General features: G+C 46.0%; 1 protein-coding gene across 4 annotated transcripts in view; it reads right to left on the bottom strand.

Moving 5' to 3' along the window:
* oxr1a (oxidation resistance 1a) overlaps window positions 1-21,872 on the bottom strand; it is a 154,520-nt gene that overhangs the window by 44,326 nt on the left and 88,322 nt on the right. For 3 of the 4 annotated variants that reach the window (XM_042106106.1, XM_042106109.1, XM_042106107.1), the window contains exon 4: window positions 2,925-3,007. In XM_042106106.1, the coding sequence (XP_041962040.1) occupies window positions 2,925-3,007 (83 nt within the window). Of the gene's footprint in view, window positions 1-2,924; window positions 3,008-13,050; window positions 13,567-21,872 lie in introns of those variants that run through there. The other variant, XM_042106108.1, reaches the window with a different exon arrangement.

The raw sequence follows: 21,872 nt of genomic DNA, 5'->3' as shown, positions 1-21,872 counted from the left end.
CCTACCAACTCATCCATCCACCTATAAACCCATCCATCCATCCATCCGTCCGTCCATCCATCCATCCATCCATCCATCCATCCATCCGTCGACCCATCCATCATCATATTGAGATTCTGTGCTGCCCGTGAGCGGAAGTTTGCTGGAGGAGGCTGGAGACGGGAGATGCATGTGAAGATTTCAGTCCAAATGAATCGCCCACTCCTCAGACGGCCCTCTGCCATCTCGCCTTCGCTGGCCAATGTCCCACCATCCTCACTTCCTCTGCCAGACTCTGACTCTCTCTGTCTCTCTCTGTCTCTCTTTCTCTCACTCTCTCTGTCTCTCTATCTATCTCTATCACTCTCTCTCGGCTGTAGTGCTGCACACCTTTCACGCTCTGCTGGAAACAACGATGGCCTTGTCACACTGTCACTCTGGGCAGACAGGGACAGATCGACTGGAGTGAGAGTGGAGAGAGTCACGTGGGCTGGGCTGGGGTGGGCTGGGCTGGGCTGGGCTGGGCTGGGCTGGGCTATAGAGTGACACCTGCCCCCAGAACTTGGGGGGAACTGAAAGGTGTGAACGCTGAGAGACATGGGAACATGATGGGGTGTGTGTGTGCCTTGACACAGTGATGAGGACCACGGGGGAGACGAGGGAAGGAGAGAGAAAGGGACACAAACAAAGAGGTGAGAGTGAGAGAGACACACACAAAGGAAGGCACACAGAGAACGTGACAGACAGACAGACAGAGACAAACAGACAGACAGACAGAGACAGACAGACAGAGACACAGACAGACAGAGACAAACAGACAGAGACACAGACAGACAAACAGACAGAGACAGACAGACAGAGACACAGACAGGCAGACAGAGACCAACAGAGACAGACAGACGGACGGACAGACATAGATAAAGGAGAAGAGAGAAATAAAACAACTGGAAAAGCAGAGATGAAGTAGATATAGTTAAAGAGCAGTAGGAATAGATAAGTAGATATAGTTAAAGAGCAGTAGGAATAGATAAGTAGAGAGGCACAGAGGAGATGGCAAGGGAAGACAGACAGGCAGAGATATGTGGAGGAGGAGTGAGATGTGAAAGGGGACGCTTGCTATGAAATCAGGCTGCCATCAATCTGCCAGCCTTTCTTTCTACCTCTTCCACCCTCTGTCCCCATTCTCTCTCTCTAACCCCCTCTCTCTATCCCTCTATCCTCACCTCCAGACATGGCTCCAGTATACAGCACCTCTCTAAGCTCGCTCACACACACACACACACACCTCTGTTACCAGGGAGAGACAGGAGACGCTGTCTGCCTGCCTGCATGCCTGTCTAACAGCAGCGTGAATTTGAGGGTCATTTGAAGAACGTACAACCATCCAACCATTGTTAGCTAATGCTGGGGAATCAGAACACGCTCGCTCACTCACTCACTCACTCACTTCTGTTCTCACCTCTCTCTCTCTCCCCCCTTCTCCCGCAGACACATACACACCCATTTCTCTCTTCTCTCAATGCCTCCATCTCTCTCTCTCTCTCTCTCTCTCTCTTCTCTCAATGCCTCCATCTCTCTCTCTCTCACACTCCATCTCTCTCTCTCTTCTCTCAATGCCTCCATCTCACTCTCTCTCTCTCTCTTCTCTCAATGCCTCCATCTCTCTCTCTCTCTCTCTCTCTCTTACAAAGAGCCCAAATCAATAAAAATTCTAGTGCAGTTGGAAGGTCATTTGTGAACACAGTGGTGGAATGTCTGTTAATAAGAAATGCACACACTGAAAATCCACACACACAAGCACACACACAAACACACAAATTGAAAAACAACGAGCACATGTTTTGCTAATGCTGCTGTGTGTTGTCAGCCCACAGCCTCTCTCCCTCTCCTTCTCTGTGGCTGCTCCTCTCCTCTCCTCTTCTCTTCTCTCCTCTCCTCTCCTCTCCTCTATTCTCTCCTCTCCTCTCCTCTATTCTCTCCTCTCCTTTCCTCTATTCTCTCCTCTCCTCTCCTCTATTCTCTCCTCTATTCTCTCCTCTCCGCTCCTCTCCTCTATTCTCTCCTCTCCTCTCCTCTCCTCTCTTCTCCTCTCCTCTATTCTCTCCTCTCCGCTCCTCTCCTCTATTCTCTCCTCTCCTCTCCTCTCCTCTCTTCTCCTCTCCTCTCCTCTATTCTCTCCTCTCCTCTCCTCTCCTCTCCTCTATTCTCTCCTCTCCTCTCCTCTATTCTCTTCTCTCCTCTCCTCTCCTCTCTTCTCCTCTCCTCTCTTCTGCGTGCTTGGCATCTCTCAGCCACATGGCAGGGGAGAGGAGCGCGCCAGGGTCCTTATTTGTGACGCCAGCCACGCTGGCCAGATGTGGGCGCACATTCAGAGCCCAGACCCCCAACTACTAGCAACTCCTCTCCTCCTTCAGGTCGCCTGCTGGGAGCCAAGCCCACCTCCTCCTTCAGGTCGCCTGCTGGGAGCCAAGCCCACCTCCTCCTTCAGGTCGCCTGCTGGGAGCCGAGGCCACCTCCTCCAAAAGGAGGAAAAAAAAAAAAAGAAAAACACGTGCAGACCACCACATGCAGCGGAACGCCATCAAAACAAAACACACCACAGCATCTTCCACACGCCTCCAAGCAGCTGGCAGCTCGCGTTCTCTGCTGATGAGAGCAGGGATCACACACACACACACACACACACACACACACACACACATGTCGGTAGAGGCTGACAAAAATGACACTGACATCCGTAAACAATAAGCAGCAGCATGAGGAACTGGAGCACAGCAGAGAACATTCAAACCAGCACACGCGCGACAGAGGGACAGTGAGAAAGAATGACTGACTGACAGCCAGCCAGCCAGAGAGCGCGAGAGATCAGAGAGAGAGAGAGAGAGAGAGAGAGAGAGAGAGAAAGAGAGAGATGAAAAGAGAGGTGTTAGATCTCTAGGACTTACCGAGTACTCCATGGTCCCCTTAGGTCTCTGGAAGGACATGCGGCGTCCATCCTTCTTCTCTGTGCTTTTCTTCTGTCCAGTGTCTGAAAGCAAGCGAGGGAAAGAGCGCATTACATTCATGTTCCCCTCTCTCTCCACGCGCTCCGAGTGCCTGCTCGCGTGCTCTCCCGCTCTCCTCTCGGCTTCCCGCGTTCCGCACAGCGTCGTTTGCCTCGTTGGTTTTGTTTGCCCGTCCGTTCGTTCGTTGGCTCGCTCGCTCCTCAGAGCCCGGCGGGAAGGCAGCTCATTCGTCAGCCTGTGAGCTAGAGAGAGACGGCCAGCCAGCTAGAGCCGCACTGTGAGTGGAGCCTGATTCTCTCGCTCTCCCTCCCATTCTCTCTCTTTCTTCCTCTCTCTCCCTAGCTCTCGCTCCGTATACCCCCCTGGTTCTCTCTGCCTCGCTCTCTCTCTCCCTCCCTCCCTCTCATTCTCTATCTCTCCCTCCCCCCCCCTCTCTCTCTCTCATCCATAGCTCGGCACTGTGTCAGCCTCAAATTCGTTCTCACCTTGCTGTCTCTTCCGTGTGGCTGCTGTTAATATTCCAACACTGACCTGCCTGTGCTTGTGGGTGTGTGAACCTGTGTGCCCATAAGCATCTGCATGGATGACTGTACAAGTGTGTGTGTGTCATTTTGTGTGAATGTTTGTGTCCTTTATGCTCATGCATGGGTATGTACAGTATGTCTGTGTGCGCATGTGTGTGTGTGTGTGCGCATGTGTGTGTGTGTTCACACTAACATCAGGGACACTAACATCACTACTGCTCAATATCCTCCATTATTGGAAGTCACCATATATGGAGAAAAAGGTGTTGTGTGTATCCATAAATCTGCTGTTTGAGATTGTCATCAGATCCACATTGGTGGATCATGCCTTAGCAATGTTCTGTATCTGTAACATTTATGTCCTTATGTACATTTATTATGAATTGTGGACATAAATAAAATAGTTAAAATGTGCACATGTGTGTGTGTGTGGCATGTGTGTTTGTGTGTGTATGTGTGTATGTGTGTGTGTGTGTGTGTGTGTGTGTGTGTTTGTATGTGTGTGTGTTCACACTAACATCAGGGACACTAACATCAACCCTGCTGCTAGGTGAGCGAAGGCGAATCCTCCGCGCGTCCAGACCGCGCCAGCCAAGCTGCGGGTTCCCTGGCGTGTGGCGCGGCTGCTGGCCGGGCCTCACCTGCTGAGGGCGTCAGTGTGTGTGTGTGTGTGTGTGTGTGTGTGTGTGCTGAGGGCGTGAGTGTGTGTATGTGTGTGTGCTGAGGGCGTGAGTGTGTGTGTGTGTGTGTGTGTGTGTGTGCTGAGGGCGTGAGTCACACGCCGCCACGGCTATTTCTGGGTCTGAAAAACAGGGCCGCACCAGCCCGACCAGCTGATTCCTCACGGCAGCCTCCTGCAGACTGGTGTGTTGTGTTTTGTTTTCACTGGGCTCATGTGACTGAGAGCGTGTGTGTGTGTGTGTGTGTGTGGGTGTGTGTGTGTGTGTGTGGGTGTGTGGGTGTGTGTGTGTGTTTGTGTCTGTGTATGTGTGTGTTTGTGTGTGTATGCGTGTGTGTGTGTGTGTGTGTGTGGACACTGCTTGTTAAGCCTGAGAGGAGGCAGCTGTGGCCTTGTCTTTCTTTAGTGTATGACTTCAAACAGAATTTCTTCACATGTAGAAGACAAGACAGCTGCCTGACTTAAATGAGGCTGATTGGCTGTTTGAGATGTTCTGTTCGTGCATTCCTTTGTGTAGCATCTTCTGCTCTGTTCCGTTGTGGCCTTCACTCTCCCACAAGGGGAATTTAATGTGTGCATATGACAATGCATTTGTTTAGTCCATTAATGTTATCCATCAATTCTGACATTTTCTGAGACGCTCGCTGTCCAATGCACTAAACAAAACTGGTTTGTGCATTCCTTTGTATAACTTTTAATTTTGTTCTGTTTCTGGCTTTCACTCTCCCACAAGGGGAATTTAATTTTACTGGGAGGCACAGAGGCGTGCACACACACACACACACACACACACACACACACAAATAAACAAAGACAAACTAATTTGAAAAAAAATATTCTTTCCACTAACTGTTCAACTCAACCTGCACATGCACAGGTTGGCATATGTACTGTAGGCTCTAGAAGTCACTGTGCATATAACAAGCATATGACAATGTACCGGTAGTTATTTGGTCCATCTTATGTTACTTTCATCCATCAATACAGATAAAGGTACAGATATTTTGAGAAGACATTTTCTGAGATGCTCGTTGTGTAATGCACTAAAACTTCCTTCCCCCCCTTAAAACTAATGGCTTTAATGGGCACTAATTGTTTTAACCAATGCTTGACCTGAGTTGCTTGCATTTCCACATGAAAGAGTTTACTTCAAGATGAGTCTTTCTATTCAGCGCAAACTTATCAGGGATGCAGCATAGACAGATGTTGTACAGGAAGCTACAGTAATAAGCATGTCTTTCAAGTTAATGAAATGAAATTATAGAGATAGCATTAAAAGCTTGCATTACTCAATACTGAACCGATGGAGGAATGTAAAACCAAGAGCCAAGGAGTTCAAGATGAGCATCTCAGAAATTTGCGAGAGGATTTGGGGATAGGGACAGAGATAGTCCCTATATGTACACACATTTGTGATGACACAGGATGTTGTGAAGTCATTCGGCTGCCTAATCACAATCACAGATCTAACACTGAAACCAAATGGCCACAATAAAGTTCTGTGTCACAAGTGAGATGTGAACGTTGTGGCTACTGTCTCCACTCTCCACATAGCCACATTGTGTCACGCAATCACAAGTTGGCCAAGATTACTGGAACTCTTTCCAATTACAAACCCAGACAATATACTGTTGCACAATTATCTAATGAAGTCTTTGTTGGTTTGCATTCATACTGCCATTGGCCTACTTTCTGTGGTGTAAAACTAAGTGTAAAATAAACAATTAAATAATGCAAAATAAATAAATAAATGCTCTCAAAAGTTCGGATAACAACAACAGTAGTACTGTTCAGCAGTGCACCCAGGTCATGTGACCGTGTGACTAAAAAGCAGCGCTGTGCTTGGAACAAACAAAGCCTCCTCTTGCAGGCCGTACGGCACATTCCCGGGCGGAGGCCACTGGGACTGGGGGTTTGCAGTACAAGAGAGGCTGTGAAGGTGGCCACTGTGGAGACTGCACCCAGGTGGGTCATCTCCAGATCTCACTCTCCGGAGGGCCGTGCCAGTGTAGTGGCTAGCTTGCAGTGGTCATTCCTGGCGCCCTTGAGCAAGGCGCTTATCTGTACGTCGCTTTGAATAAAAGTGTCAGTTAGATGCATAAGTAAGAGAGGCTGTATAGGTGGCTACAGAATACCAGTAATCTTATCTACCTATGACAGAGGAGACTACGAGACTATTTCCTCACAATAATGGTTAAGTTAGCTGAGAGAGTAGCATATTCTTTCTGCTTACTCATATCTCATATCTATGAATTAATTGATTCATGAATTAATTAATGAAAGAAATAAGAAATATCTCTGAATTCATGCCAATCTGATTTAGTCAGACCTTGTGCTGCTGCATGTCCAACATTTGACACAAAAGTTCCTTGTTGTCTTTAGCTCTGCCTTGCCAGGTTCTCCTGATATGCCTCTGAGAGGGGTGGGGCATCCCCGAGATTCTTCCATTCTCATTCTGTCCTGCAGGCCGACATCATTCCTCCACTACTCAAATTCCTCATCTGACTGTAATATCAACGACGGAAAGCTAACAAATGTCGCTCACTATCTCTCCTTCTGCTTCTTGCGAGATTCTTGAATGTCGTAACTTTTAAGTGGGGTATCACTATACTGGTATTTATATAGGTCTATTCCCTGGTCGTGGCTATCTGATTTTGGGGTAGCTTCTTTAGAAAATTCCAGTGGCCTGGGTCATATGATACCACTGTTTCATTCATGAGCAGAAATACCTTATTTACTACTGAAAGGTGACGTCTTCTGTTAATGGTCATTTCTGGCGTTTTATGATTACAACATAATGTGATCACAGTTCCCCGTCCTAAGGCCTCCCAGTCGCCACTGAATCGAAGCGATTTGATTCTGATACACAAGGTCTCAATAAGATTTGATTTGTTTCAAAGTCAATTCAGTTAAGAATGTTTGAGTTACAGTAGATTACCAATTTTGTTTGGATATAAAAATATTTTCAGAGAACTAATGCTGTAACTGAAGGCTACAAGGGAGCCTCTAACCTTCTATATGAAAATATTAAAATCTAGTGAAAATTGTATGCATTCATGGGAAAAATGCATATATTAAAATATCGATCTCTGGATTGTATTAATCAATCTTGTATATATTTTTTAATATATCGATTGGAATCGGAAAATCCTATCTCTACATGTTATATAGTAGTCTAAGCTTCAATTTGTAGTCAGTCAGAAATATGTTTAGACTTCTGAAGGGTATGTATGTAGATTCGAGATTCATGAACTTCCATCAAGAACACATGCCAGCCAAGCCAGTTACAAGCCAGTTATCACATTACTGAGGAGAACATAAAAATCTATGACAGCCCGTTACAGAGTACACCCTTTGGAAATAATGTGACCACTACATTTCCCTTTTTGTAAGCAGTCTGGCTTTTTCCATGGGGGAATAAACTATATTTATTTATATATATATCCATATGTGACAAACTCCCATCTGACAGTGAGCACAGAGCCAGGCGATTACTCCCAGGTGACCTGTCTCTCTGCCAGCTCTAACACCCCACGGACATTATTTTTAGCCCCCCCGTAACCACTCACTCCTTCTTCTCCTCCCGCATGCCCTCCCTCCATCCTTGGCAGAAAACGGTCATGGGGTGAGTAAACTGTCATAATGAACAGGTGCCATGGACACATGGACGCACACACAGACAAAGCCAAATAAAGAGAAACACTTAACAGATGAGGAGTGAAAAGAGAAGAGAGGGAAGCAGAGGATGTTGAGAACACAAGAACACATTGTTTGTTTTCATTTTTGTTGTGTACATATAGTAGTTTATACATCTAGCAAGCAAATACACCCAACAGAATTGCACCATTTTCGAAACGACTAACGATTATTTCAGCAGAATAACAGAACAAAAACTCTGATGGTGACTCATTCTTCATCCTTGGGGTTAATCTTTCCAGTTCTCCTTACTGGTGGCTGTATTAAAAGATAACCTCTTAACCGCTGCCTTAGTGTTCCGGTTTACTGTCTGGTGAGCTTTAATCTATACTAGAGTGATAGACTACAACTACGCTAAGACCATTCAAAGGACTCCTGTCATAAGTGCCACCACATCCTCCACCTCACGTGCCCTCCACCCTATAGAAAAGAGCAGCTACAGCCAGAAGGGAGTTCTGCATCGGTAGGGCTCTGGGTGTGGACGCATAAAACAGGACTCCCATTTCAAACGGGTGTTGGCTCTTGATTCTCTTACAAACAAGTCCAGGTCTGATTTATTGAGGCTATGCAAGCTCTGTTTCTGAGAAACCAAGAGCATCGCAAGATGGCAATAAACAGGGGAGTGGGGGGCACCTGATGAAAATATTGCTGTGCACGTAAATCAATCACATAACCCCCCCTCTTGTTTTGGTGGGAACAAATCACCCAGCGCATCAACCTCACAAACAGAGGACTTTCAAAATGTCTCACCGCGCTGGATACAGCAACATGCAGAGAGCCCACTGGAGCATGTCTAATGCGTGATGCAAATGCCTGGAAAACAATTTCAGACTGCATGCCTAATTTTGCCACAGGAATGTTTTTCTCTACATTATACCATAGTTATACATTTTCATCTCAAATAAAGCATACACTGAAAAGAGCTTTAAGTGAGCTACATGCTGCTTTGGTGAAATTAACATCATCAATTAAATTCATCTAGTTATGTAGTGGAGGAATGCTGGATTAAAATGTCTCATCATATTCCGCTCTTGCATTCAGCGTATGAAAATGCCAGCTATTCAAGCGCAGCACAGTGGCAGGCCTTGACTCCTGCCTATGAGCCACAGCTGCAAGCACAACAAAAGCCAGACGGAGAACAACAACTGCAAACTCCCGACAACTGTGTGTGTGACTGCGAAGGCCTTGTCTTCTATTCTGACGGAACATGGGGGAAAAAAAAAAGTCACGGACAAGCAGTTTCATCACTTGTTGTCATGGCAATCTTTGCGCACAAAGCCCTGATGCTCGAGAAGATCACAGTGTTCTAGAATACAAACCCACATCAGCAGACTGCCTTCCAGTTCCAGAACAGAGGAGCAGACCAGCAGACTCTCCTCCACCGTCCCATCAGGGGTCCAACCCAGGAGTGTGAGAGTTTGCAGGAGATCAGTGAGTGCTGTGTCAGGGGTGACAGAGACGGCCACAGTAGCAGGGTGAGGAGGACAAAGCTGGGGGGGGGGGGGGTCTGTGGTGCTGTGAGCTTCCAATTCATTAATATGCACCCCGGGTCGATTAATCAAACCCTGATTCTGTCACACGCTCGATGTGTGGCACCCAACCCGCAGCCTCTCATTAGCGCTCACTACAGGGTGACTAATCACACCATCATCCGTCCATCAGCCACCGCGTTATTGCTCTGCGAGCGGCAGCAACTGTCAGACAGCACACTGAGATATGAAACATATGCACTAGTGCACACTACTTCTCTTAAGGCTGTTCAAAGTACACCTACATTTTCAAGAAGGTCTAACTCTCTAGGCAATAAAGGACAAATATCTGTTAATGACTTGCAAAGGTGAATGTCTGGTTATGATTTGTGTATTTGTGTATCTGTAAGAAACCTTCATCATTAAAAAAAGATAGTGATCTACAAAGGGATTAAGAACAGGTCATCACTCACTTCTGAACACCCAGTGTCTTCATTTGAAGGAGAGGCTGTGTATCAGCACTTCAAAGCCCAGAGACCACTACCAGGAGAAGGACTTTTAATATGAAGCCCTGGGTCAGAGCAGGTTCTGACTTTAAATCCTGATCCTTATCTCTTGGCAATCCAGCTCACAAAACATAGCGCAGACCACGAACGTTGACTAGCCAGATTCCGGGTCATCTTAGGCTTCCCGAGAGCCCACAGGTCCCTGATGGGTGTCACTGAGCCATTTATAGAATTGACAGACTGAGGGGTGCAGGGTGTGTGTGTGTGTGTGTGTGTGTGTGTGTGTGTGGGGGGGGGGGGGCAGGGAGTGTCGATCCCAGTATGACAGCATTCTGAATACCAAACATTGCTGCTTGGAGAGATTTTCTGCTGAGACAGGAGAGAGTAGAACGTTTAGTGGTGCTGGGACAAGACGTGACAGACTGGATGGGCCTTCCGTTGATGCTAGCACCAAGGGTGTTCTTCATCATGTCATCATGGAGCATGGGGGGAGGCCTGTGACAAATTTACTGCAAAGCTGAAACCCTTCCTCAATATATCAGGACAAGGAGGGGTGTGCTGCACTGCAGTATAAAGTAGGTGGGTGGGGGTGGAGAATGGAAGAGAAAAAACACCACCCAAGCAAAGCACTGGATCTACACCAAGTAAACGTGCGATCCATCCAATTACCCCATCAGAAACGTTTGCTCAGGCTTCCCAGTCATACTCCCAGAGATTGAATCCTGGGGGTTGATCATTCACCTCCTGTTCAGCGATTACCCCCCCACCCCCACCCGACACACACCCCCACCTCCCAATCTAGCACTTTGACTTGCTCCACTGTCAATTTGGCCCATCAATCCCGCGCGAGTGAAAAACAAATAATGCTGTGGCTGCAACTTCACGCTGCAATCAATGGTGGTCAGTGTTGGGTCAGGGCAGGCGAGACGTGGTGAGCAGTGAGCAGTCCAGATGACTACTAAATGCTGAGGCCTGACATCATCCCACTGTGGTCTTCTAACCTCCTGACTCGTGCTCACAGGAAACAGAGGAGGAAGCTGGGTGGATCCTCTCTACTCTTAACAAACCATGTGCTTGACACCGAAGCCTTTAAAGGAGTGGTGTGCTAGCTTCTCCTTCAGTAATGGCCAACTAAGTTTAACTTGTGGTAACTTTTTAAAATTAAGTGAGGTGAGAATACCTTCAAAACATTCTGCGTATGGATATCTAATTCTCCCTAAAATAAATGAATCGGTGTGAGAACACCATTTGTCTCGTCTTATCCAAGATCAGCCGTTTCCTTGGTGCTTTGGTTGAATATTGCCAAATGTTGCATATAATCAGAATGAGCAGAGAGCCACTGCAGTGATATCTCGCTCACCCCTCTAATGCACAAGACTGCCTCTGTACTTCTCAAGCCATTACTGGGATAAAAATGCTAATGTGCGCTAACGGCATGGCATGAAACACACTCTGAAGGCTAGCGCTCACCTTTCTTCTTCTATCAACCTCAAGCTGACATCCAGGTGCATGTTCATCTATCTTTAAGTTACTGAGGCTGATGGTACTGTTTCACAGTTATTTCACAGATGGTGAGACAGTCTGAGATGGTCGGTTACTGTTCTACCACAAGGCCTCAAGTTCCACACTTTCCCAATAACAAAACCCATGATACGCCATGATGTTGTAATACTTGAAGCAAACTCTTCGGTAAACACAACTACGACTGCCTACTATGAAAAAAGTCTTTAGTGGTTTAGTGACCCAGTGTCCCTGAGTATATGTGTGGAGATGATTATAGTATATGCTGGCATGAATAGTGTGTGTGCGCGCGTGTGTGTGTGTGGTGGGGGGATTCAGTATTCTGTAATATCTGCAAAATTATTATCCCTCATTTGAATTTTGTTGCTTACTTCTGATGATGAATGAACTCATTGCCCAAATTTGATCCCCCAAAGGCAGGAAATGTCTGAAAAGCGTATTCAAAAGCCACCAAGTCTCAGTGGATGGGGGGAGGTGTGTACTGTATACCACTCAATGACTCCATGACTTATTCAATTATTCATCAGTATTATAGAAATAATATATAATTAGGTTAAATTTAGACTTTTAATGATGATACTGGATTTTGCATGCAATACAAAGTAATAAGTTACTACACAGTTAATACACATTAATAAAAAATTAACTTACTACAGCCAAAATGTTAAAGATAAGGTTATCTCAGCAATCTACCAATGCGACTCAGAAAAACTGCTACAATCCATTGTGTGGGTTGCACAGCCAATCAACTCATTAATGTTCAAGGCCCCAACAGGCCTTGCAATTAACCTGCCTTTTGGTTGACAGCAGCATGACGAAATGGTTACTGAGGGGAGGGGAGAGGAAGTCTAATTTCTGACTGCAGGTTTGATGAGCCATGATTGTGTGAGCTATGGTTTGGCAGTAAATTAAACGACTACTACACAACCCCACAGATTGGCTTTGTTTTTGAGCCTTCAATGGACCCAAGTTGTTTCACATTCACATTCATCACAAAAAGCTAAATAGTTCTTTTGGACCCCCATGTCGCCCTTTTATCACTCAGTGCTCAAACTACCTGATTGAATTGGGCGGAATTATAATGCTCCTAAATCAGGTGCCACCAACTAATCAAGAGTGGAACTGATGAATTCATTTAAGGTTCAAGTGTATAAATCGCTGCACACTGCCATAAGAAATGAAATGATGTAGGCTCCATACAACTTGTAGCCTACATTAGCCTATGATCTGCCAAACGGTGAGGTAAAGTAAGAAGTCTAAGAAAATATACCACAAATTGAGATAATACAGTTGGATGAGAACTTAATAGGACTATTCTGTAAAACAGTAAAGCGGCTTAGATGTAACTGTTATGAGTGAAAGGTGAAAGGTGATTCCAAGTGTAAACATTATCCTTTTGCTCACACTAGACTACGCCACACTACGCCAGAGGAAAAGCGTTAGCCTATGCAGCTAGACAGACACAACACTGTGCTCAAAGGGGCAGCTGTTTATTCTGGTTAAAGTATAACAAAATCACCTGATGGCTGATGTCGATATCAGGCCAGATGACGCAAAATTCAGCCTAATGCATGCTGACAAAACCCGAGTCATAGCCTATTCACAGGTTAGGCTGCTTCAGTGAAGCGATATTCGCACATATGCATCAATAACGTGACGTAAAAATCAAACCTGTTCTTCGTATTGGACCGGCATTGTCCACTTTTGATCCAGAGTCGGTACGGTCTGCGACATGAACTTCTTGAGTTGGCGCAGGCCAGATTCGGCTCGAGACTGCGTCTCTGACAGCCCGAGCGCTACCCCCAGTCAGCGACCAAATGTAGTCCATGTTACAATATGATGCAGAACTACTTTTCAGACGTCATATATTCAAACTGAGTAAAATTGGTTAATGACAGTATCCTGACATCGCGAAGTGTGTGGTTGTTGCCAAAAAGTTGCAAGTACGCTGGCAAGAATTCACTTCGACGTTCCACCACATGCACAGAACCAGGAACTGAAAGACATCAACAACTGCAAAACTTTTTTTGCTGCTGGAGTGGCGTCAAAGAAACCCTTTGAATTGCAGCTAACCCTTTCGGTGCTAGTGTAGCCTATCCTGTGTAGGTTATGACAAGTGTCTCAGAAGAAACGTGAACTTAAGGCTACTGTCAAGCTTTCACCGGAATAAGCACATTCTCCGTACGACAAATTCATTATAGTAGGCTTATTATGAATTTTAAAACGGTTCAATCGATGTCATATTTTAATATGTAGGTTAGTTACACTGAAACTGAGAGGCAGGAGAAAAATAAATGTATATTTTTTAATCTCAACGCATTCAGCATGTAATTGGCAAAATCAACCTGCACCCTGTCCACTCGGCGCAAGAGGGATGGCTAATGCCGTGACATATCCCTGACCGCCGCCTCTAGGGTGACAGTAGACCTGCACTGTGGTCGACGTAAATGTGTGTGGAAAACTGAAAAGACCAACAGACCAGAACAAGGTTTAATAATTGTGAAGCAATTGCATTGTGAACTGCACTGGGTCTCATACATAATTCATTAACCAAAAGGCAGATATGGTATAGACTACAAGTGGAAAAAAGAAAGGAGGGGAGACAAAACAAGACTATTTGTTTGAGTCTGATAAACGTGAATGACAATCACAGCAGTGACTCACTGAAGGTTCTGGGTGGAAAACACTTCCCTATGTGCCACAGCATGTTATTACACAACAAAGATAAGAAGAGAATAAAGTGAGACAATTACACTGCAATGAAGAAAATGAAGAGGCACTTTAGATACCACCCATTCCCTTGACTCCAAACTGCTATAATAACTGGAATGTAGCATATATCTTCCCTAAAACAGTTATGATGATGGTCCAATCTGTCGCAATTTCTGACCAAAGACAAGCACACTGAAACAACAGACACAGGCCTTTTGAAAAGCAAATCTAAATTCCCTCTCCTCTCCCATATCTTTCCACATAATTGTACCTTGCTATGCTTGATATTTAATATTTTGTACATCTACATATTATTTATTTTAATTCCTGGAAATGAATTGCTCCCCAAGTGGCTCAACAAATCGGCCCTTTTGTTCTAACTCCTAAAATTTTGGGATAAGGTTGCAAGGTGTAGGCTGTTCCCCCTCTACTGGTGTGTTCTAGGTAATGCAAGATATTCATGAATAAAAAAACGCTCTCTCTCACTCACTCACACACACACACACACACACACACACACAACTCACTCACTCACACACACACACACACACAGCCTTACAAAACAGCAAACAGCACCCTCTCAAAAATGGCTATGCCGAGCAATAAAAACAATTGCTCTTTAACTACTGCTGCTGAGGCAATAGAGGGCTAGGAGATGAGAGAGCTTAAATGCAGCTGGAAAGAGCAAGGTTGGGGGGGTGCTGAAAATGCCCATGATGGATAAGGGTGTCACCCTGCTCTGCCATCAGGGGGATTAAAATCAGTCCCCCTCTCATCTGCGCCGTGACCTTCTGCTTCCTGGGCCTCCCCAGTCATTTGGCACGGGGCAGGGTGCTGCAAACGCATTTTTAAAAAGGCCACAGAGCCGCGGTTCTGACCTTGTTGGCGCTGTAATATAGCAAAGCACCATGCGCACACAGCAGCAGCACAGGGCGCCCATCAAATCATCCGTTACACAGCCGGCAGGGGCCGTGTACCCTGCACACTGGAGCCAAAGTCCTGGCCGCCCAGAAGAGAGTGATGCTACCCTACCTCCCCTTTAATATTGGGCCTCTGGGAGAATAAAACCAGATAAAGAAGCACTCACTTTTGCTCCCACACCACCATCTTGCTTTCTTTCAGCAAGCTGAGCTGTAATTAACATACAGCTTCATTTCCAGACGCGTGAAAAACAATCACTTCACTAAAACAAACCTTGTTAAGGGGATACAAGGTGATGTGATTTTGGAACCCCCTCTCACTGGTGAGTGTACTAGTTTGCAGTGGAGTACATTAGAACAGTGTAGCACTAAAATGTGGTATTCTGATAGGGTTTTCTCATATAAGAGAGTAGCAGAAATGTACAAATGAAATTAAAGCAGCATTACACACTTTTGGTCTAAAATGGGCAAGTTGCCTACCTAAAGAAGACATGCAAAAGCCTTGCAAACACTGCAAGCAGGCCAGCTGGCACTGATAAAAGCTTGCCAACATGCTAATTGGCATCTTTGGCGATACAGTGAGCAATGTCACGCTGTGAAGGCTTATCTTATTTTCGCAGGGTGTTTCGACCCGAACAACAAAACTATTTAGCGTGTAGCCTAGCCTGGATGCCTAGTGTGAATAACAGGTTGGTTGAATGACAGTGGCGTTGCTTAAATTTTATACATATTGTAGAAAGAAGATAAATTGTTAATTGATAATGACACCTAAATAACTCAAAACTCAAATAGCTGAACAGGAACATAATAATTGAGGTCTTGAAGAAATATGTCTTAATTATAACAATCCATGCACCCTTGGCCACACAGCCAACAAATGTCAAGACAATGGCTTTAGTCTCCAGGGGATATATAATGACAAAACATGTCTTCACTGAGGCAAAGGTTACTTAGGATATAAAAGCAGCCGTCTCCAGACTAAATGTGAAGTCTTCACAGACAGCGATGGGATTTGTGTGATGACTTAACCTGTGACCATGCTGGAGAAACTGGGTCTGTTTCTGCACATCCCCCAGTTCCAGTACGAGCCACCAGAGAGAAGGGAGATGACGGCTCATTTAAGTACCAGGCACGGCACTGAGCTTAGTATAGGAGGAGGAGGAGGAGGAAGAGGAGGAGGAAGAGGATGAGGAAGAGGAGGAGAGAGCGGGAGCGGAATCTGTGCCACAGCTAAGACAGGACTCTTAATCTTCAGAAGAGGAAGGATATCATTATGAAACAATGAGCAGGGGTCCCACCAGGCATCCCAGAACTCAACCACAAAAAAAAATAAGTGGCCACACATACCCAGATATTGCATAACTATGAACACACACACACACACACGTACACACACACACACACGTACACACGTACACACACACACACACACACAGTGCAAATCACTTGGAGGCTCTCTGTGTTTATGGTGCCAATTACCCTGACACAAATGGAGCAGCCTCTGGCTTGTTCAGCGGCTCACTCAGCCGGGCCAGATGCACCTGATAGTGAGACGATTTGGCCACAGAGGGGAGGGGCAAGGTGCCGCCGCCTCCTCATGATGCTATGGAGCTCTACTTCACATACCCAGCACTGAGGAAGGATTCCTACCACCCCCCTCTATGAAGTTGCATTTGTGTTCATATTTATTGGATAGGTTGAAAATATAACAGTATGTAAATATAAAAATGTAATAGAATATGACAAAATGACCTAGTCTATTTTAGCTGAATAAAGGGAATGATCTATTTGCTTAAGTGGATAAGGAAAGGTTAATCGGGAATTAATGACATGTTTGGTGTTAGGTTTGACTCCCTTTGGTACTACCCATGTGTGGGTTGGTGGCTGAGACAAAGGGCTTGTTTGTAAACAGTCACAAAAGACCAGCCTCCTCTCCACTGTGGTACGACAGGGTGCAGCGGCGAAAAGACAACAATGTGTGGTAGTGACGGAGAGATAGAGAGAGGGAGAGAGAGAGAGAGAGAAACAAATGCTCCCATTCAAAATGTAATTTAAGTCACAAATAACCAATAAAATGTTTTCATATATGTACATATCCTTCCTAAATTAGGACAGAAACTGGCCAAATATTCTGTTGTTTCCTCTGTAATATCTCTACCTCAGTTCTAGCAGCATGCAGAGAGGTCCAGCTGACACACCAGGAGACCAAACAGTGAGAGACGAAAGAGACATAAGCCACTTACAGATGGGCCAACAGACTCTCAGGCCCAACAGGAGAGGAGGACAAATCCTTTTTAAAAGCCATGAAGAATATATAAATTGCTTAAAAGGAAAAGATTAATACTAAATAGATAATGCTCAGCAATAATCAGATCCACAGCGTGTTGATCCTCCATCATGGAGGTGAGGACTTTTTTTTGGTGTTTTAAGCCCCCAACGTTGTCTTTAAGGCAGCGCTGCCTGGAAGGCGCTAGGGATAGGCATGAGTTAGGGTTAGGGTTAGGTTTAGGTGCCTTTAAATCGATGGTGGCAGTGCTGCCTGTAAGATGACGTTGGGGGCATCGAGCTGAGGACTTCATCTTTTTTTTCCTCAGAGAACAGCATGACATGGTTAAATGGGGTTTATTTAGTGGCGTGGGTAGTTAGCAATTGTGAAAGATTAGCTTTAAGCTTGACTGCATTGATTGGAATGTCTGTGGATGTCTTGCCTCTGACGGCTGCAGTAATAATGCCCTTCCATTTGGGAGCCTCCAGACTTTGATAGAGGAATCCCTGACAAAAAATGAGTGTCCAATTAAGTAGGTCATTGTGCATTGCATAATTGAGGTTAAATAGGGCCCCTTTGAGGTTTGTAGTCTAACAGCAGTAGTTTCCTGTCTCTTGCGTTAAAAGCAAACTCCTACTACAAAGAACTCAAAGCAAAGGGGTGCACTGGGTTGTCAGTAGAGGGTACACCTGGAAGATAGTCATTTGCGCTGTACTGCTCACAAAGGATTCTCCTGAGAGAGACTGTATTAGACTCCAGAGGGTTCTCACTAAAGAGAGAGAGAGGGTTTTTAATGAGATGCCACCACTTAATCCAACACTCTCTGCCCTTGAGCAGCTTGGTTATTAAACTCCAGCAAGTTGGTCCATCATATACTGTAGCCAATGAGTCTCTTCTGTCGTCTCCAAGCTTGGCTAGTTTATTGACTTGCTTTTAAGACACAAATGGGCAGTACCTTCGAAATGGCCATTGTTAAACCCACTGTTCCCCAGTGGGTGAGAGGAAATCACTGACTCTGACGCTATTTTATTTGCTCCTCGGTGGCAGAGGCGCCAAAACAAAGCCAGGCAGCCAGGCAGATACTAGCGTCAGAGCCACTGGCCTATTTTCAGACTGTGAGCCACACACAGCAAAACCGTGTGCTTTCCTACAGCAGAACTCTCGCAGTTCACTGTAACTCTCGACCTCAATTCTAACAGCATGCTGAGAGATCCTGCTGACATAACCAAACATCAACGAGCGATGAGACAATTAGTTCACTTATATATGGACAGGCTCTCAGGCTTTTTTTTTGTTGGCACTGCACAAGGACAGCAAAGCCTTTAAAAATAAAGCTCCATAGATACCTCACTGGGCTGGACAGTCAGTGGGAAGCTGTTTTGTTCCGAGAGGCTTGTCGGCTGGTCTGCGCTATGTAGAGCAGGGGCATGAATCTGCTGTCTGGTCTAGAGCAGCAGCAGCATGGGGCACTGCACCCCCCTCAGCTCTAGCCTCCAGGGGGTGCTGCACCCCCCTCAGCTCCAGCCTCCAGGGGGTGCTGCACCCCCCAGGGCCTCCCACGCTGGAGCCAAGCAGCAGCAGCAGCAGCTACTCGCAGGGGGGGGGGCGAGGAGGCTCCCAGTGATCGATCGCCAGCCCAGGCCCCAGAAGCACCGTGCATCAGCAGACAGGGCAATCTCTCACAGACACCCCTCGCCCCCACCCTCACACCAACCAGTGGCTCTCACCTCACCTCCTACCAATCTCAGGCTCTGGTGTCATCCATTCTCACCGGCCACACCGCTGCCTTGGAGGGCACTTTCGGCTCACCAGTGCCGAGTGTCTGTTAGGCTGAAAAATAGGCCATGGCGGCGGCATCTGCCTCAGCCCACCCATCGCACACAGGAGGAGCGATGACCTGTCCAAAAGCAGCACTAGATAAAAAGGGGGCGGGAGAAATAAAAGGTAGGTTGGGAAAGTCTACCTAATTCGCTGAGACCGGGATAATGGAGCTTCCTGATTTGCTGAGAGCAGCATAACGAAGCTTCCTGATTCGCTTAGGGGGAGCTAACCGTGATTATAGGACCGTGCACTTACTGCTGAGCAAATGAAGACATCAGACTGAGCAGGTGTGACAGACAGCAGACTGTCGCTGTCTTGGGCCATAAGGGTCAGTGTAGAGTGGACGAGTCAGTAAGCGAGAGAGCGCGCCCCGGAGAGCATGATGATGAGCAAGTGTGTGCATCTCTGTGGTGTGTGTGTGTGTGTGTGTGTGTGTGTGTGTGTGTGTGTGTGTGTGTGTGTGTGTGTGTGTGTGTGTGTGTGTGTGTGCATCTCTGTGGTGTGTGTGTGTGTGTGTGCATCTCTGTGGTGTGTGTGTGTGTGTGTGTGTGTGTGTGTGTGTGTGTGTGTGTGTGTGTGTGTGTGAGAAAGTGTGGGAAAAGAGGAGGAATGTATAAAGGAGTGGAGCCGGCTGTCTCCACTTAAGCTCCAAGTCAGAGAAGAGAGGTGGAGAGGAGGCCATCAGATACGCACCAGTGCTTCCCTCATGTGGGCCAATTTATTAAAACAATAGAGCTCAGTCCTTCTCTGAAGGTTGAGCCCTAATGCAGAAGCTGACAGCTTTGTGAAAGGCTGGGAGGTAGAGGAGTTGGTTGGTGTGTGTGTGTGTGTGTTCCTGCTCATAATGATGACTGGGACATCATCTCTAAAACATAGTGATGGTGGAGCTTTGGGGACATGTATTTGCCAAGCTGGCGGCCCTTATGTATGGACAGAGTATTGCATGCATTTGTTTGTGAAGAATGACCATTACATTCATGTTCAGTACATAAATGATGTGGATAATTTCCAATTCATCCTTCCTGAACTGGTTGCACTTTGGTGATGATTATGATTCAGATTTTATGTGAATTTTAATAAATCTATGTGAAGATTTCATATCTCATCATATTTTGACAGACGTTGACAACGACATTTAAAGGCTTGCCAAATTTTGTTGAGGGTCTGATGGAAATATGAAACAAAAAGATATCAGCAATCAGTCTTAAGTAATTGTCTTTTTTCCCCCTCCATCACTTCAGAAAGCAACCGAACCTACAGGGCAATATTTTATTCCCCACAATTAAAGCAAACATTGCAAGGGTAGGCATGATCCTATTTAATTTCCTCATGATTAATATGCACCAGGAAGCAGCCGAGTGTTAAATATTCCAACACACCTTATTAGAGGAACAAAGTGTTTCCTTTTACACTAATGGGATTTAATTATCATGCACAGGCATGAACGCAGAGGCTCAGGTTTCTATACTGAGCCTGACACTGTTCACAATGGCCACTGTCGGCCACGTCTACCTGCTCATGAATCATTCTATCATCATACCGTGTTTCAGCGGAGCAGTCATATAACAATTAGTCGAACGTATGTAACGTAGGATCGTTAAACAGTATAGATGTGCTTCTATGGGTTTTGTCCCTTTACGTATAATAGGTCTATAATAGGCCTAATAAGCCTCTAAAAGCTGTGCCAGGTTGTCAGAGGATATGCGAACGGCCTTGCTCCCATCGCAAACGATTCATGGCCCCCCTGTAAACACATCTTAAGAAGGACGTTCAGGGAGAGACACACACAGGGTGGACAGGTGGGGGAAAAGGCTGTGATGACTCAGAGATAGTTAAGCTTAGCTGAACGCTCGCTCTGCGCTTCCCATCTCTCGATCTTAAAGAGAAGCAGAGCAAGGCTGAGCGCAATTTTTAATGAGGTCAGATTAATATCAAGGCAGCACCCAAAAAAAAAAAAAAACGGTCCTCTTACAAAACGGCCAAAACAATGTTAGACAAGCCCATAAACAAACAAAACAACCAATTCCAAAATAAAACATGGGCTGGCAGAGGTTTATTTCATTCAGGATAAAAAAAACCCAGCCGAAACATTTTTTAAACTGTAATGTGAGACCATAAATCTGTTCACAAAACTAAAACAAATATCAGGTGTTATACGGACTGGCAGCTCTTATTTTCTCCACTGCAGGAAAATGAATCAATAGCCGCAGCAGACCACACCGGTAAAACTGCTTAGTCTTCATCTGAGGGCCGCGGGTAATCAATCGCTGCTGGGGCAGACGGCAGCCACGGCGGCTGGGTTGGTGGCGGCGGCTCTCTCTCTGAACGGAACAAGGAAGCAGTGGGATTACTCTGGCCGTGGCATTTATAAATTGAACATATTGAGGAGAGCACCCGATGAGAGAGTTCCCCCCCCCCCCCCCCCCACCTGCCATAATTACATGGCCGAGGCGATATATCCAGCCGCGTGATCTCCGGCTGCTGGGCTGCAGTAAATCCAGCAGGCGTCGGGGCCAGGCCGTACCCACTGACCAACAAAGCAAACTATTTTCATTGCTCTCCAGGGTCTCTGCCCTGAAGTCCATCCTCCGGACCAGTGGGGATGCTGGGATTTTAACCTCAACGGAGAGAGGGGTTAAGTTGGAATGTTAAATATGAAGGTGTCATGGTGGAAATGCTCCCCGTTTGAGCTTCCCGCACTATGTCCACCTCTCTGTACATTAAATCATCCCCACATTCCTCCCGTCAACCCCCAATTATCCATCTATCAAACA

This window comes from Alosa sapidissima, chromosome 10 (assembly GCF_018492685.1).
Source record: "Alosa sapidissima isolate fAloSap1 chromosome 10, fAloSap1.pri, whole genome shotgun sequence".
NCBI classification, from domain to species: domain Eukaryota; kingdom Metazoa; phylum Chordata; class Actinopteri; order Clupeiformes; family Clupeidae; genus Alosa; species Alosa sapidissima.
This window is presented reverse-complemented; position numbering and strand designations above follow the sequence as displayed.